This window comes from Lemur catta, chromosome 5 (assembly GCF_020740605.2).
Source record: "Lemur catta isolate mLemCat1 chromosome 5, mLemCat1.pri, whole genome shotgun sequence".
Lineage (NCBI taxonomy): Eukaryota > Metazoa > Chordata > Mammalia > Primates > Lemuridae > Lemur > Lemur catta.
Genome location: NC_059132.1, coordinates 7,665,262 through 7,681,425, shown reverse-complemented (window position 1 = coordinate 7,681,425; position 16,164 = coordinate 7,665,262). Strand labels below are relative to the sequence as shown.

At 53.7% G+C, this 16,164-nt stretch overlaps 1 protein-coding gene across 1 annotated transcript; it reads left to right on the top strand.

Annotated features, from left to right (window-relative positions):
• Positions 1-2,823: 2,823 nt before the first annotated feature.
• On the top strand, positions 2,824-15,839 carry PCDH12 (protocadherin 12). The gene is made up of 4 exons (XM_045551082.1): positions 2,824-6,025; positions 9,648-9,745; positions 11,691-11,842; positions 14,985-15,839. Exons 1-4 carry the CDS (start codon positions 3,146-3,148, stop codon positions 15,398-15,400), a joined length of 3,546 nt encoding a protein of 1,181 aa, XP_045407038.1. The 5' UTR covers positions 2,824-3,145; the 3' UTR covers positions 15,401-15,839.
• The last annotated feature ends 325 nt before the right edge of the window (positions 15,840-16,164 follow it).

Sequence of the window (16,164 nt, the reverse complement as noted above, 5' to 3'; positions counted from 1 at the left end):
GAGTGTTGTTGGTTTTCCCGTTGTATTCTGTGCAGCGGGTCTGGAGCTGTGGCACCCACCTCCTGTCTCGGTGGCTGTTCCCTGTCCTGCCTGTGCCTTTCCCCGCTTTGGCCACCAGATGGCACTCTGGAAACATGTTCGCCACTGGAGTTTTCCGCATCCACGCTCCCCTGCATTACCCTCAGCTGCCTCCCTCCCTCCTCTCTCTCCCCTTCCAATCCATTTTCCAGAGTGCAGCCGAAGGGCACTGGAGGGCAAATCTGCGTGATCTTGGGCAAGTTACGCCAACGCTCTGCCCAGGGTCTTCAACCTGATGGCATGGTGGTGAGGGCAGCAGGAGAGGACGTAGGTGAAGCCCTCAGGGCCGGGCCTGGCACAGAGCTGCTGTTCTCATCATCCTGCCTTGAGCCCTCCCCAAACTCCCCATGGCCTTGAGGACAAGGTCCAAGTCCTTAGCATGGGAACCCTGGCCCCCATCCTCGGGTGACCCCTGCTTCCGTGCCCAGCCCCCACTTGCTCCCCACTCTACCCTGAGGACTCCCTTATAGCACAGTGAGGAGCCAGCTCACCCTCCTGGGGGCTTTTGCCGCTCTGCCCCCTCCACCTGCTTTGCCTCTCCCCTGCCCACCCCCTTCCTCTGCTCACTCCTCTGTGACCCGCAGGGAGCAGCAGTACCCTACACCAGGAGCCTCCCCTGACACCCCCTCCCACCACGCCAGAATCCAGAACAACTGCACTGGGCTCCCTTGTGTCATTTTCCCTGCCCCCACCTTAGACCGTAAGCCCCTTGTCTCGTTCACTGCCTGGCACACAGTGGGTGAATGAGGGCCGGACAGCAAGGCCATCACGGGCTGACTGTCAGCAGAGGGCATGGAGCACCCACTGTGTCTCTGAGCTCCGAGGGGCAGTTGGGCTTCCCATATAGTCCAGGCAGCACGGTGCCCACACTGAGCTCAGGGAGGCCTGGGAAACCAGATTCCTGGCCAACGAGGCAAAGAAAAAAGTGAAGGGACAAATGCAAGGCCATTTTCACCATTTGCATATAAGGCATAAAACTTGGAGATAATAAAAGGCACAATCATAGTCCCCGCCTATTGAGTGCTTTCTCTGTGCTGAGCCCTTTCCGTGTCATCTCACTGAATCCTTCCCATAAACTCATGAGATGGGTGACAGCCACACTCTCAGAGAAGGAAACTGAGGCTCAGAGAGGTGAAGCCACTTGAGCCATGCATGTTTCAGAGCTTGTGAGTGGCCTGTCTGTCCCCAGAGTCATGCCACTGGAACTGGCCCCATGAATTCAGCCCCTTGCTGTGGCTTAATGGGCTGCAGTGAGATAGTTGGGAAACCTCCAGGAGTAGAATACAGGGCGAAAGGAAAGACTAGACAGAGGGAAAGGGAAGGATCGCAGATGGCCGTCTGTCAGCCACGCCAGTCCTGATGGCCACAGGCCTCCATGCCAACAAGCCCTGAGTGGTGTCATTTGGGTCCAAAGGGGACACCGCTGGCCCCAAGAACTCAGTGGCCAAGTGCCCATCTAGGGGAAGCCGGCCCTTAATTCCCATCACCTCAAATGCTTTACAGACCTCTGGCATCAACCTCAAGGTGGGGTGTGAGGCTGGGAGAGTGTTGGGGGCGCCACTCCTTGAGCAGGGAATGAGAAGCAGTACGGCCACCCCAAGGCCACACACGCAGACTGCCCACTCGCCCCCTTCTTTCCAGGGCCCCACCTCTGTGAGAAGGTGAACAGGAAATGGGAGGGAGGACACCTCAAAAGGTCTAGGAGGAGCGTTGGGGGGCAAGGGAGGTGTGGTGCATGGCACTGTCATAAACAGAGTGGGGAGAGAAGAATTGGAGGAAGAGAGAGAAAGACATGAAAGGGAGGGAAGGTGTGGGAGGGAAATGCAGAAACGTCTCCCAGAGCAGTGGGAGCCCGGAAACCTGGGGCTTCCCCATGCAGGGACTGGCTGGACCTCAAGGCTGGGGGCTGGAAGGGAAGGGGAGGGAGCCACACAGTCGGTCAGACAAGTCCTTGCAGCTTCTGGAGCCAAGGCCACGGGACCCTCCTGGTCAGTGTGGGCAGGGACCGCCCCAGGGCCAGTGCAAAAGCTGGGGGTAGCCATAAGGTGGGAGTTGTGCAGATTATCACACCTGCTGGTAACAGTGACATCATTGCCTGTGACTGGAGGCCAGGCCCGGGCCCCTTGTGCATCATTTCATTTAATCCTCACAATTTCCTGCTGAGATCCTCACTCTACCTCAAAGATGAGGTAATGGAGGCCCAGAGAGGTTAAGTGACTTGTCCCAGATGACCCAGCTGGTAAGTTGCAAAGTCAGGATTTGAACCAGGCAGTTGAGCTCCTAGAACTGCTCTGTTAATCACAGCTGCTCGCTAGTAAGACGAAAGTGGGTAATCGGGGCAGAGTCAAGATCGAAAAATAAACAAGTGTGGGAAAAAGAAAAAAGTGGGAGAGGAGTAACGGAGAAAAGACAGGAACAAAGAGAGGTGAGGAAGGGAAGAGAGACTGGAACGGGACTTGCCCAGGAAGGACATAATGCCACGCACGGCAGGCGGGGGCTTGGTGCTCTGCTCACTTGCCTACGAGGGGCTGGCCGCCTTACTGCATGGAGGGCACCTTCCCTTCCGGCCTGTCCCCGGAGTCCCGGCCTCATCCTCCTCAGCGGCAGGCCACTCAGCTTCACAGGAAATGCTCTTTCTCTAATTGGCATTGAAACTCTCAGCCCTCCCTTTTCCTGTAGGTGGGGTTTCCATAGGAAAAAGCTGCTTCTCTGTTTCCCCGGCCTAGCAACTGTTTGGAAGTCAGAGTCCCATATCCTGCTCTACTGGGTCAAGTCCCTCCTGGACCAGCTCTTGTCCATCATTTGCTGAAGTGGACCCACTGGTGCCCTGTGGGCGGTCTCCCCTGACAGCTTTACTCCAGCGGTGCTTGGACCTCTCAGATCGCTCGCGATGAAGATGGCCTTGCCTGGGAATCCTGCTTGTTCTATCAGCCTCTAATTATGGGACGAGGTTGTGCAAGCAGGTCTGGGGGCAGGAGAACAAAGCCATTGAGGAAGCACTGGAGGACTTGTCCAGCCTTTAAAGAACTCTAGCGGTTTCTGCATCGAGCCCACTCTGGTGGTAAGCATGATGCAACTTCTGCGACTTCTACTGGGGCTTTTGGGGCCAGGCAGCTACTTGTTCCTTTCAGGGGATTGTCAGGAGGTGGCCACGCTCACGGTGAAATACCAAGTGTCGGAGGAAGTGCCGTCTGGCACAGTGATAGGGAAGCTGTCCCGGGAACTGGGCCGGGAGGAGAGGCATGGGCAGGCGGGGGCCGCCTTCCAGGTCTTGCAGCTGCCTCAGGCAGTCCCCATTCAGGTGGGCTCCGAGGACGGCTTGCTCAGCACAGGGAGGCGGCTGGATCGAGAGCAGCTATGCCGACAGTGGGATCCCTGCCTGGTTTCCTTTGACGTGCTTGCCACAGGGGATTTGGCTCTGATCCACGTGGAGATCCAAGTGCTGGACATCAATGACCACCAGCCACAGTTTCCCAAAGGCGAGCAGGAGCTGGAAATCTCTGAGAGTGCCTCTCTGCGCACCCGGATCCCCCTGGACAGAGCTCTTGACCCCGACACAGGCCCTAATACCCTGCACTCCTACATCCTGTCTCCCAGTGAGCACTTTGCCTTAGATGTCATTGTGGGGCCTGATGAGACCAAACATGCAGAACTCGTGGTGGTGAAGGAGCTGGACCGGGAGATCCACTCATCTTTTGACCTGGTGTTAACCGCTTATGACAATGGGAATCCCCCCAAGTCAGGCACCAGCTTGGTCAAGGTCAACGTCCTAGACTCCAATGACAATAGCCCTGTGTTTGCTGAGAGTTCACTGGCACTAGAAATCCAAGAAGATGCCGCCCCTGGTACTCTCCTCATAAACCTGACCGCCACGGACCCTGACCAAGGCCCCAACGGGGAGGTGGAGTTCTTCCTCAGTAAGCACGTGCCTCCAGAGGTGCTAGACACCTTCAGTATTGACGCCAAGACGGGCCAGGTCATTCTGCGTCGATCCCTAGACTACGAGAAGAATCCTGCCTATGAGGTAGATGTCCAGGCAAGAGACCTGGGTCCCAACCCCATCCCAGCCCACTGCAAAGTTCTCATCAAGGTTCTGGACGTCAATGACAATGCCCCAAGCATCCACATCACGTGGGCCTCCCAGCCATCCCTGGTGTCAGAAGCTCTTCCCAAGGACAGTTTTATCGCTCTAGTCATGGCAGACGACTTGGACTCAGGAAACAATGGTCTGGTCCACTGTTGGCTGAGCCAAGAGCTGGGCCACTTCAGGCTGAAAAGGACTAATGGCAACACATACATGTTGCTAACCAATGCCACACTGGACAGAGAGCAGTGGCCCAGATATACCCTCACTCTGTTGGCCCAAGACCAAGGACTCCAGCCCTTATCAGCCAAGAAACAGCTCAGCATTCAGATCAGTGATGCCAACGACAATGCACCCGTGTTTGAGAAAAGCAGGTACGAGGTCTCCACTCGGGAGAACAACCTCCCCTCTCTTCACCTCATTACCCTCAAGGCTCACGATGCAGACTTGGGTGTTAATGGGAAGATCTCATACCGCATCCAGCACTCCCCAGTTTCTCACTTAGTAGCTATTGACCCCAACACGGGAGAGGTCACTGCTCAGAGATCACTGGACTATGAAGAGATGGCTGATTTCGAGTTCCGGGTGATCGCGGAGGACAGGGGACAACCCCAGCTTGCATCCAGCGTCTCCGTACGGGTCAGCCTCTTGGATGCCAACGATAATGCCCCAGAGGTGATCCAGCCTGTGCTCAGCGATGGAAAAGCCAGCCTCTCAGTGCTTGTGAATGCCTCCACGGGCCACCTTCTGGTGCCCATTGAGTCTCCCAGTGGCCTGGGTCCAGCAGGGGCTGACACACCTCCACTGGCCACTCCCAGCTCCCAGCTGTTCCTTTTGGCAACCATTGTGGCAAGAGACGCAGACTCGGGGGCAAATGGAGAGCTCCTCTACAGCATCCGGAGTGGGAATGAAGCCCACCTCTTCATCCTCAGCCCCCAGCTGGGGCAGCTATTCGTCAACACCACCAACGCCAGCAGCCTCACTGGCAGCGAGTGGGAGCTGGAGATCGTGGTAGAGGACAGGGGCAGCCCCCCCTTGCAGACCCGAGCCCTGCTGAAGGTGATGTTTGTCACCAGCGTGGACCACCTGAGGGATTCGGCCCGTGAGCCTGGGGTCCTGAGCACATCAGTGCTGACAGTGACATGCCTGGCTGCACTGCTGGGCATCTTTGGGTTGATCTTGGCTCTGTTCATGTCCATCTGCCGGACAGAGAAGAAGGACAATAGGGCCTACAACTGCCGGGAGGCCGAGTCCACCTACCGCCACCAGCCCAAGAGGCCCCAGAAACACATTCAGAAGACTGACATTCACCTTGTGCCTGTCCTCAGGGGTCCGGCGGGTGAGCCAGGCGAAGTCGGGCAGTCCCACAAAGACTCGGGCAAGGAGGCAATGATGGAAGCAGGCTGGGACCCCTGCCTGCAGGCGCCCTTTCATCTCACACCCACCCTGTACAGGACCCTGCGTAACCAAGGCAACCAGGGATCCCTGGCGGAGAACCGCGAGGTGCTACAGGACACCGTCAACCTCCTTTTCAACCACCCCCGGCAGAGGAATGCCTCCCGGGAGAACCTGAACCTTCCTGAGCCCCAGCCTGCCACGGGGCAGCCACGCCCGAGGACCCTGAAGGTTGCGGGCAGCCCCACAGGGAGGCTGGCTGGCGACCAGGGCAGCGAGGAGGCCCCACAGAGCCCACCGGCCTCCTCTGCAACCCTGAGGCGGCAGCGAAACCTCAATGGCAAGGTGTCCCCTGAGAAAGAATGCGGCCCCCGCCAGATCCTGCGGAGCCTGGTCCGGCTGTCTGTGGCTGCCTTCGCGGAGCGGAACCCCGTGGAAGAGCTCACTGTGGATTCTCCTCCTGTTCAGGTACCTGGGGCATGTGCAGTTCTTTCCCTGGTCACCCCTGGACCACCACCTGCAGCATCAGACACCCCCTCACCCTCACATTCCTCACCCGGCACTTTACAGCGCTTTGGGTAGCAGTGGTTCAGGGCACAGCTCGGGCTCAGCTGAACTGAGCTGTGTGATCCTGGGCAAATTACTTACTGTCTCTGAGCCTTAGTTTCCTTATCTGTAAAACAGGAACGGTAGTAAGAGTATCTGCCTCACGGAGTTGTCCTGACCATTTGGTCAGTTCATTCCTATATAGCACTTGCAGTGGCTGGCACAAGTAGAGACGCCACAAAGGCAGTGATTAAGAGCATAGACTCCGGAGCAAGGTTGTCTGGGCTCAAAGCCTGATTCTACTTCTTCCTAGCTGTGAACCACAGAGAAGTTACTCAGCTTCTCTGTTGACAATGTCCATGTGGACAGCACCCATCTTCTAAGTCTGCTTGAAGATAAAATGAGTTAATGCACTTAATGCCTGTAGAACACTGTTTGGTGTGTAGTCAGCACTGAGCAAATGATTACTATTACTTCCGCAAAACATTTCTCCATCTCCACTCTCCACGTGCCCTCCTCTCATCCGGGCAACCTCCCCATGGAGCAAGCCACCATGGGCATCACTGCCCCGGGCTCCTGGGCTGCATCTGACTAGCCTGAGCCCCACAGCTTACTGGCTGGGCCTGCTGGATGGGGCCATGGAAACCACCTTAGGACTTGGGAGTTAGGCAGATTCAGTTCAAATTTCAGCACAGCCCCTTAGGAGCTGGACAACGTTGGGCAAAGTCTTCAACCACTGAGCCTCATTTTCCTCATCTATAAAATGGGGATTATGAGGCCAAACCTACCTTGTGTCTACCTCCCTGGAGGTGTGAGGATTAAACGGGGTGATGAATGACAAAGTGTCTAGAGACCCAGGATTTACGAGACACAAATGAGGAATCTTTTTCAGGGATGGTACCTGATCTCACACCCGTATTTGCTCCTCTGGACTCCAGATACTTTTGCTGTGCCAGGCTGCCTGCCCAAGGCACACTTCTGCTCGGCCAGGCCATCAGCTCAGGTTTCCTGTGAAGCAAGAACACAACTTCCTTCCCTCACCCCCGCCCCAGGAAGCCACCTGGAGATGGCCCAGCTGTTGCCTTAGGAATCTTACCCTGGGCTCCATGCAGACCCCGGGGTTGCCCAGAGCCATCATCCTTCCACTCACCCGTCCATCCACCTGTTCATCCATTCATTCATCAGGTGCTTTTTGGTTAACTCTTTGTGCCAAACATTGTGCTGGCTGGTGGTGGACAAGACAGCAGAGAGCAGGCACTATGGGCGACCCCCCTGGGTGATGGAAGGAAAGGTGCCCAATTGGGATCAACTTGAAGGTAGGAGGCAGCTCGCCCAACGCTCATGTCTTTCTGGCAGCACAGCACCACTGTGGATTCAGATCTGAGTTCAAATTCTAGCCTGGCCACTAACTGCTGTGTAGCACCTGTGAGCCTCAGCTTCCACCTCTGTGAAATGGGTCTAATGGTATCTTTCCCCTTGGGCTGTTCTAAGGATTAAAGGAGATTTTATACCACAGGACAATTACTGAGTGTTTATCATGGGATCTATTAACAAGTGACTTATATACTTTGGTTCATTTAACCTCATAACCACTACATGACCTGTGTCTCGTTGTAACTCACTTTTTCACTGCTGAGGAAACTGAGGCTCAGAATGCTTAAGTGATTCCTTGAGGCCACACAGATGGAAACTGGGGCAGAAGCAGACTCTGACTGACTCCAAAGTTTGGACTCTAACTATGAAGTGACCCTGAATGACAGTACTCAGCACAGGGCTTGGCATGCGGGGAGCGTCCCTGAAATGTCAGCTGTACTTGGGCAAGGGGGGCGGGTGGCTTAGGAGGGCTTCTACATTTCGGCTGAGAGCAGAACAACAGGACCCTGAGGCAGACAATAGGACCCTGACCCTCCCAAGTCACAGTGAAACCCCAGTCCTGGCCACCTCCTCTTCCAACTGTCCTCTGAGGTTGCCACTTCCTGCCTGGAGCTGCAGAGAGGGCAGAGTGGGCTTCCCCAGGGAGGAGTGGGGGTGGGTCCCGGAGGCGGAAGCAGCATTTCTAGGAGTAACATTTTCAAGCCATCTAATTCTGACACCTCTGTGAAGAGGGCTGGGTGGGTATTTCTAGCCCCACTTTAGAGACGAGAAAACTGAGGTCTGAGGAGGTCTAGAAATCTGCCTGATAGTATACAACAAGCTAGAAATAACTTTGAACTAGAACTCAGCCTCCCAAGACTTGGTCTGTTACCTCTCCCTCTTGAGGCTCTATAGGATCTGGCCCTGATACCTCACCCACCCCCTACCCCATTTTCCAGTCTTTCTGAAACTCTACCATTTCTGCCAGCCATTTGGCTTGCAGCACTTGTACCTGAAACCCTCTTTGCCTCTTGCCCAGACCCTCACTCTCCTCCTACTTGCCAAACTCCTATGGAGCCTTTGTGCCTCCGTAGAAGAGCCTGGCATATCATGTGAACTCAACAAACATTTGTGGAAATAAGGCCAGGCACAGTGGCTCACGCCTATAATCCTAGGACTCTGGGAGGCCGAGGTGGGAGGATCACTTGAGGCCACGAGTTCGAGACCAGCCTGAGCAACAGCAAGACCCCGTCACTACAAAAAGTAGAAAAAATTAGCTGGGGGTAGTGGTGTGTGCCCGTAGTCCCAGCTACTTGGGAGGCTGAGGCAGAAGAATGGCTCAAGTCTATGAATTTGAGGCTACAGTGAGCTATGATGACACCACTGCACTCTAGCCTGGGCAACAGAGGGAGATTCTGTTTCAAAACAAACAAACAAAAACACAAAAAACTTGTTGAAATAAATGAATAAACTGCCCCCAGTAGCACCCCCCTACTTCCTCCCTGCTCTGAGTTGGGGTGGGGCCTCCTCTGCTCCCACAGTCCCCCACCCTTTCCCAACACCCAGATACAACACCCTGTCCACTCTCCCCGGCCTCCCAGGCAGACCAGGAGCTCCCTGAGGGCTGCAGCTGGGTCTCCTCATTCTCACTCCATTGCAAGCGCCCTGCTGGGCTCGGAACAAGCACTTAGTAAGCACTTGATGAGTGAATGAAGGACGAATAAATGAAACATTCAATGACGCTATTTTGCCTTCTCTACAACATAATCTTACATCTGGCCCACAAAGATTGTCTGAGTGTTTGAATACTGCTAAAAGGGGAAAATAACTCTTTAGGATAATCCTTATCAAAGTAATAATAATTTTATGGTCAGGAAATGCCTCCTCACCCCCATCCCACAGAGTCCTCTCGGCACAGGGCACTCGGGAGACTGAGCATGAGGGGATGGGTCCAGAGGGTCCCCAGGCTCTCCCTCAGACACCTAGGTCCTGGGTGACATGGCAAAGCAGGGGACCTGCCCGCCCAGGTCCCTGTCTCCGTCACTGGCACCATCTCCCATCTGATCACACAAACATCTGAAGCCGGAGGAAAGACTATAAAAAGAAAGCACCGGCGTTGAGGGAAACATCCGGCAAGGAAGTGTGCTGGGTCGGAATTGTGTGGAGTCAACAGATTTTTCCTGTCTTGTAGCAAATCTCCCAGCTGCTGTCCTTGCTGCATCAGGGCCAATTCCAGCCCAAACCAAACCACCGGGGAAACAAGTATTTGGCCAAGCCAGGAGGCGGCAGGTAAGCAGCACGTACCCCACAGACGGCACAAGGCCCCCGCCGGCCGGCCCTCAGCCAGTAGTCTCTGGGAGGTGAGGGAGGGTGAGCTCATCCCAGACACTGGTCCCCTGGGAGACTGCAGCAGACAGCACCCACCCCCACCCTGGGAGGATGGGTCCTGGGGCGACTGTATTTATGGGATTTACAGGACCCAGAGTCACTAAGGAAATGACTTCATCCCTGAGGCCCTATCTGTCTGCTGATTACAGAGGTGCCATAAATTGGCTTTAAATTTGTAACTTTCACCTTTCTTTCTCTTTATCCACAAACATGAGGGCATAATATGAAGTCTCCCCACTAAGGATGTGGAAGTGTGGGTGTGTCCCCTTGGGCAGTCCTAGAATTGAAGAGACATCAAGAGGACATCTAATCCAACTCCTTGTTACAGATGGAGAAACTGAGGCTCTAAGTATTTTGATCCAATCCAGCTGTGTAAACTTGAGCACATCAGATAATCTTTCAAGACCTGGTTTCTCCATTTGTAAAATGCAGGTCATAACACTTCTCTTGTAGCGATGGGGTGAGGATTTCATGATCAGTTGCTCTCTAAGCCCATAGCCCAGTGCCTGGCACATAGTAGGTAGCTGCACATGCAATGCTAAGTCCTTTCCCCTTAAAGCAACTTTGCTCAAGGTCACATAGCAAGTGAGTGGCAAAGCTGGGACCAGCTCCCCGGGCTCCTGACTCTTGGATCAGTGCTCTTGCCCTGACAACTTGTAGCTCTTTTTCGCAAGGCTGATGAGAGGTAGTGTTGAACAGGGGCGAGTACACACACTCCAGAGTCACATTGGCCTGAATTTGAATTCTTGCTTCATCATTTAATCCATGAGGACCTTGGGCAAGCTGCAAAATCTTCACAAGTCTTGGTTTTCTCATATGCAAAAAATGGGGATGATAACAAAAGAACACATTAGAGTTATGAAAGGTTTGAATGAGATGGTGCCTGCACCTTGCCCTAGCAAGAGGCCTGACTCAGACTCACGGCTCAATAAACATTAATTGTCATTGTTACCCACAAACTTGCCCCCTCCCCACTGATCTCTTCCTAGCAGCAGAAATGGCCACAGGAAAAAAAGCAAACAAACAAACAAACAGAAAGGACTCCTTGGTTTTAAGGCTACTCAGGAAGTCTTACCTTCCGGGAGGAGGGTCCAGGCCTGTCCCTGGACCCAGTGACTGTGGGAGGGAGGGTCTGTGCGATGGAGGAGCCAGGTGGGGACAGCAGGAGATGAGGTGCAGGCAGTAGACTCCGAGCAGCTTTAGGACACGTTCCCTCAGCTATGTCCTCCATAGATCTGCTCTCTGGTCTGCGATTTGGCCTTAAATACAGAGGAAGTAACATTCAGTCACTCATCGCACAAAGTATTTACTAAGCACTTGCTGTGTGCCAGGCCCTGTTCTGAGCACTGATGAGAGAGTAGGGAATGAGACAGACAGAAACCTCTGCCTTGCTGGAGCACCTGCCCTGATGGAAGGGGATGACTGCACTGGCAGGGGGATGACTGCACTGGCGGGGGGATGATTGCACTGGCTCGACTGAAGTTTATTAAACTCCGTGCCAGGCATGCAAAGCCATGGGAGGGACAGTGGTGAGTGATATCAGTGAATTCATTTTCACTTCTGTTCGCTGAGTGCTTACAGTGCACCAGGAACTATGCTAAGCCCTTTACCTACAAAGTCTCATTTTACCCTCACAGCACCCCGTGAGGTGGGTGTTATTTATTACTCCCGTTTTACACACGAGGAAACAGAGTAAGCAGAAGGGCTGGGATCACATAACCCAGGCTGGTCAGACTCCGAAGGCCAGGCTGTGTATCCAGTTTCCTGTGTGGGTGAGGCATGGAGCACGAATGAATGAATCTATGCGGGAATTTCCTCCCCGTGGACTGGCTGGTTTCCTTTGCAGGAGTGCGATCTCAGACACAGATGGCCCAGGTGCTAGGGCTGGTGGCCAAGCAGAACCAGAACAGGAGGAAGGGCCCTTGGACCCTGAAGAGGACCTCTCTGTGAAGCAGCTGCTAGAAGAAGAGCTGTCAAGCCTGCTGGACCCCCACACAGGTAGGGACTCCCCAGGATCACCCCAACCCTGCTTCTGTCCCCGTAGTCCCCTCATGTGCCCAGGTTGCAGAGAAACAGCCATTCTGTTTCCAGGGAGGAACCTCAGCGACATTTAACTTCCCTGGAGCCTCAGAAAGTATTCGTTTGTTTAAAGGCCAAGTTCTACTTTGATTACTAATTGTAAAAATCACTGTAAGAACAGCGAACAATTACTGAGCTCTTGGCATGTACCAGGCACTGGGAAAGCATCTGATACACATGATCTCACTTAGGCCTCCAAGCAGTCCTTTGAGGTGGATATTATTAGCTCCAATTTACAGATGAGCAAACAGGTTTAAAAAGGTGAAGTGGTCTGCTCAGAGTCACCTAGCTCATCAGTGACGGAAGGGTACCAACACCTGGGCCAGACTGTCCTCAGGAGACTTCCCCCTAACTCCTAAACCACTCAGTTGTATTTCTTTGGGGTATCTAAATCTCCCTTTTACCCTGTGAGCTGAATCAACTCTTTAATGTACTAACACTTCTAATCGAAACAAAAATAATTTTTTGTAGAGAAACAATTAGTTTTGAAAATAAATACATAACGCGAACTTGAATTCACTAATCTGCTAGCTGCCCCGCCCCTGGATATTGGTCAGCCTCGTGTAGGTCACACACCACAGGTCTGCCCATCCCTACGCTGTGGTTTGTCTGTTTCTGTAGTTAACAATCTGTTTCTCATGTGCTCCACCTGGCTGCAAACATGCTGAAGACATGGCAGAGACTTCCCTTTCCTTGCTTAAGAAAATATAGCTAACATTTATTGAGCGCTTTCCATGTGCTAGTCCTTGTTCCCAGTACTCATGGGAAAATCTTACGAGATAGGGCCTATTCGTTATCCCCATTTCATAAAAGAAAAAGCTAAGGGGTGTCTAATAATTTACCCGAGGTTGTACAGCTAATGGTTATTAACACAGGCAGTATGGCTCTAAATGTTAGAGCTGTGTTGTCCATATGGTAGCCACTGGCCACATGTGGCTATTTAAATTTAAATGAATTAAAATTGAAGAAAATGAAATGTGCAGTTCCTGTCATACCCACCACATGTCAAGCGCTCATTGGTCACCTGTGGTTAGGGGATGTAGATTTGGACTCCATCTCTGTCAGCCAGCTGTGGGCTGGAATCTGTGGGCTCAATTCCCCCCGGTCCTGCCTCCCCACGGCACAGAGGACACTGAGCACAGGGCGTGTGAGACGTGGGGGACAAAGAAGGAAGAGGGACAGAAAAGCCTTTGCTTTCTCAGGCTGGACCACTGCAAGGCTATTTATGAGTGTGCTTGAGCCTGGGGTCTTGCTGCTTCAGACAAAAGCCCCATCCGAGGATGTGATGATGACAATGTTTTACTGGTTGCATGAACTCATTAAATCTCACAATGACCTAAGACAATAAGTACTACTGTCTCACTACTTTGTGAGAGGACACGGAGGCTCAGAGAGGTTCAGCCCTTTCCCCAAGGTCACACACAACCGACTCTAAGTGGCAAAGCTGGGAAATGTGACCCAGGTCTGCCCAGCACCCACCTGCAGCTAGAACTGGTGGGTGATGCTGAGTGAATTCACCATCGCTTTTCAGCCATTCTCATCTGCCCCAGTGATTTTCTCATTCCAAGCTTCACTTCTTCTGAAGTTCTCTGACCCTTGTGCAAGGAAAGGCCCAATTCTGTAACACCAAGAGTTCCATTCAACCTTGTGGCCCCAGGGTCTCAGGGAACTAAGGTTTACATTTCCCAAATGTTGAGGGTTAATATTTATGTTCATTCAGTCATTCAACAAACATTCACTAAGTTCCAGGCATGAGGGCTAGGCCCTAGGATCAAGCAGGGCAGGGGCCCACGCCTGTCTCACAGCTTGCACAGTCCAGAACCGAATGGAAGACAGAGTTTCATTTACTAATATAAAAAACAACTAGCTCTGCTCTAGAATAACTTTTTCAAATTACAAAAGTAGTATTCGGTTAAGGTAGAAAAATATAGTTAAACAAAAAGAGAATAAATCACTTCTGCCCAGGGGTGATTTCAGTTAACACTTTGACATATCTCCTTCCAGTCTTCTATACTGCGCACAGATTTTAAAGCAGCTCACCTTAGGCAAACATTAAATAAATGTTAAGGGAGATGTTGTTTCCCCTCCCTTTTTTAAAAAGACACTGTTTCTTAACCATAACACTTATACTTTCCTTTCTTTCCTCTGCCTTGGTCTCTACCATTAGGTCTGGGACTAGTTTTCTGAGATAGGATTTTCTGTTGAAGGGATGGGAAAAGAAGTGTATGGTGGCATTGGGAATCTAGGGGCAATTTAAATTCCCAGCCACCAAGCTGAGTTGCCCCTGCCACTGCCCCAGTCCCTTTCCTGGGACAGCCCTCAGGCAGACAATCCCTTTCCAGCTTGACTCTAGGCGAGGGCTCCCTGCAGCTTGCGGGGTGAAGGTGTTGAGGACTTGGGGCCAGGTGGCAACAGTGCAGACCTCAGCAGGCCTGCGCCACAGGTGGGTACCTGGCATGTCCTGTGGGAGGAAGAGCCACTCTTCAGAGAGTGGGCAGGCTGGTACAGTCACAGGGGTCTTCAAAGTCATAAGACCCAGGGTCAAATCAGGGTTTGGCTGCCTAGCAAACGTGTAGCTTAACTTCTTTGAGCTTTAGTTTCCTCACCCACAAAATAGGTACTCTTGACCTCCAAGATTTGTATGTAGGTTAAACGAAATAAATTGCCTGGCACATCGGCCCTGTCTAAAAGGGATTTTCCGTCTAACCTCAGCTAGCTGGTACCTTACGAGGAGGAGTCTCCCCCGAGGGGCCACAGTCTTGGCGGGAATGCACGAGACACTTAGACCTGAAACACCCGTGGGCCAGACCGGGAAGTTCTTCAGGGCCAGGCTAATTTCCACTTCCAGGCCTGCCTTCTCCTCCTGCGCCTGCCCCGCTGGCGCGCCGGGTGCTCCGGTGCTCCGTGGCTGCCTTCCTGCCCGGGCGCTTCCCCGCCTGGGCCTCTTCCCTTCCGCCAGCCCGTGTGCCCTGCCCCCTCCCATCTCCCTTCCCTCCTTTGTCCACGGCCCCTGCCCTGCCCCCAGCCCCGCTTCGCCTCACCCTGTCCCCGTCCCCCGCAGGCCTGGCCCTGGACCGGCTGAGCGTCCCCGACCCCGCCTGGATGGCGAGGCTGTCTTTGCCGCTCACCGCCAACTACCGCGACAACGTGACCTCCCCGGATGCCGCAGCCTCGGAGGAGCCGCGGACCTTCCAGACGTTCGGCAAGGCGGCCGGGCCCGAGCTGAGCCCGACGGGCACGCGGCTGGCCAGCACCTTCCTGTCGGAGATGAGCTCGCTGTTGGAGATGCTGCTGGAGCAGCGCTCCCGCGTGCCCGTGGAGGCCGCCTCCGAGGCGCTGCGGCGCCTCTCCGTCTGCGGGAGGACCCTCAGTCTAGACCTGGCCACCAGCGGGGCCTCGGGCTCGGAAGCGCAGGGGGGCCCGGGCGGAAAGAGGGGAGCTGAGGGCGGGAGCGGCAGCGGCAGCAGGTGCCTGTGAACGCACCTTGGATGCCTCTGGATCCAAGAACCAGCGGCCCTGGGAGATGTCAGGGGGCCCAGGCCCAGAGGATCCCGGGACATGCGCTGGTTCCTAAAATCTTGGAACTCACCAACCAGAGGTGGCCCCAGAACTTTAGGGTGACTGATGCTGCCCCCACAGTGGAGGCTGGGCCCCCAGGACTAACAGCCGACAGACCAAAGCAGCCCCTTGTAATGGGCTCTGACTGAATTTTTTGGAGGACAGGGACAGTTGGTGGCTGAGATAAGTGTTTGCTGGCAAAACACATGGAGAAGGCAAAGAGTCAGACCTCCCGCAGAACGGATGCCACAGAGGTGACAAGCAGGGAAGGATGGCCGTCTTGGATACTGGGGGTGGGGAGCTGGGTCCTGGGACACCAGGTGACGCTCTCCGACCTACTAATAAAGGAAGAGCAGTGGCTCGTTGTCCTGGTTGCACCTATCAAGAGGGAGGGGGGAAGAGTAATAGAGTGAGGGTTCTTTGTCATCCAATCCCTGGCAAGAAAGTCATGCTGGGCCTGGACAAGAATGGGGCACCTTGGTGCACAGTGGCAGGTGCACAGATGACGGACATGTGTGCTCTTGACCTCGTTCCTCTATCACTATGTTATCAAATAATCTGCTTCTTAGCTGGAAAACTAGGGCTAAGAAAAGCACGACTATTTATAGAGCATTTGTAGGAGCCAGGCGCCAGGCTTTACAATAGGATTTAACTCGATTTTCTAACAATCCTGTGAGGGAGGC

Coding starts and splice junctions, on each gene's coding strand:
- PCDH12 (XM_045551082.1), top strand. CDS start 3,146: ATGATGCAACTTCTGCGACTTCTACTGGGGCTTTTGGGGCCAGGCAGC. Junction 6,026..9,647: donor TGGATTCTCCTCCTGTTCAG/GTACCTGGGGCA, acceptor CCTGTCTTGTAG/CAAATCTCCCAGCTGCTGTC. Junction 9,746..11,690: donor GCCAAGCCAGGAGGCGGCAG/GTAAGCAGCACG, acceptor TTTCCTTTGCAG/GAGTGCGATCTCAGACACAG.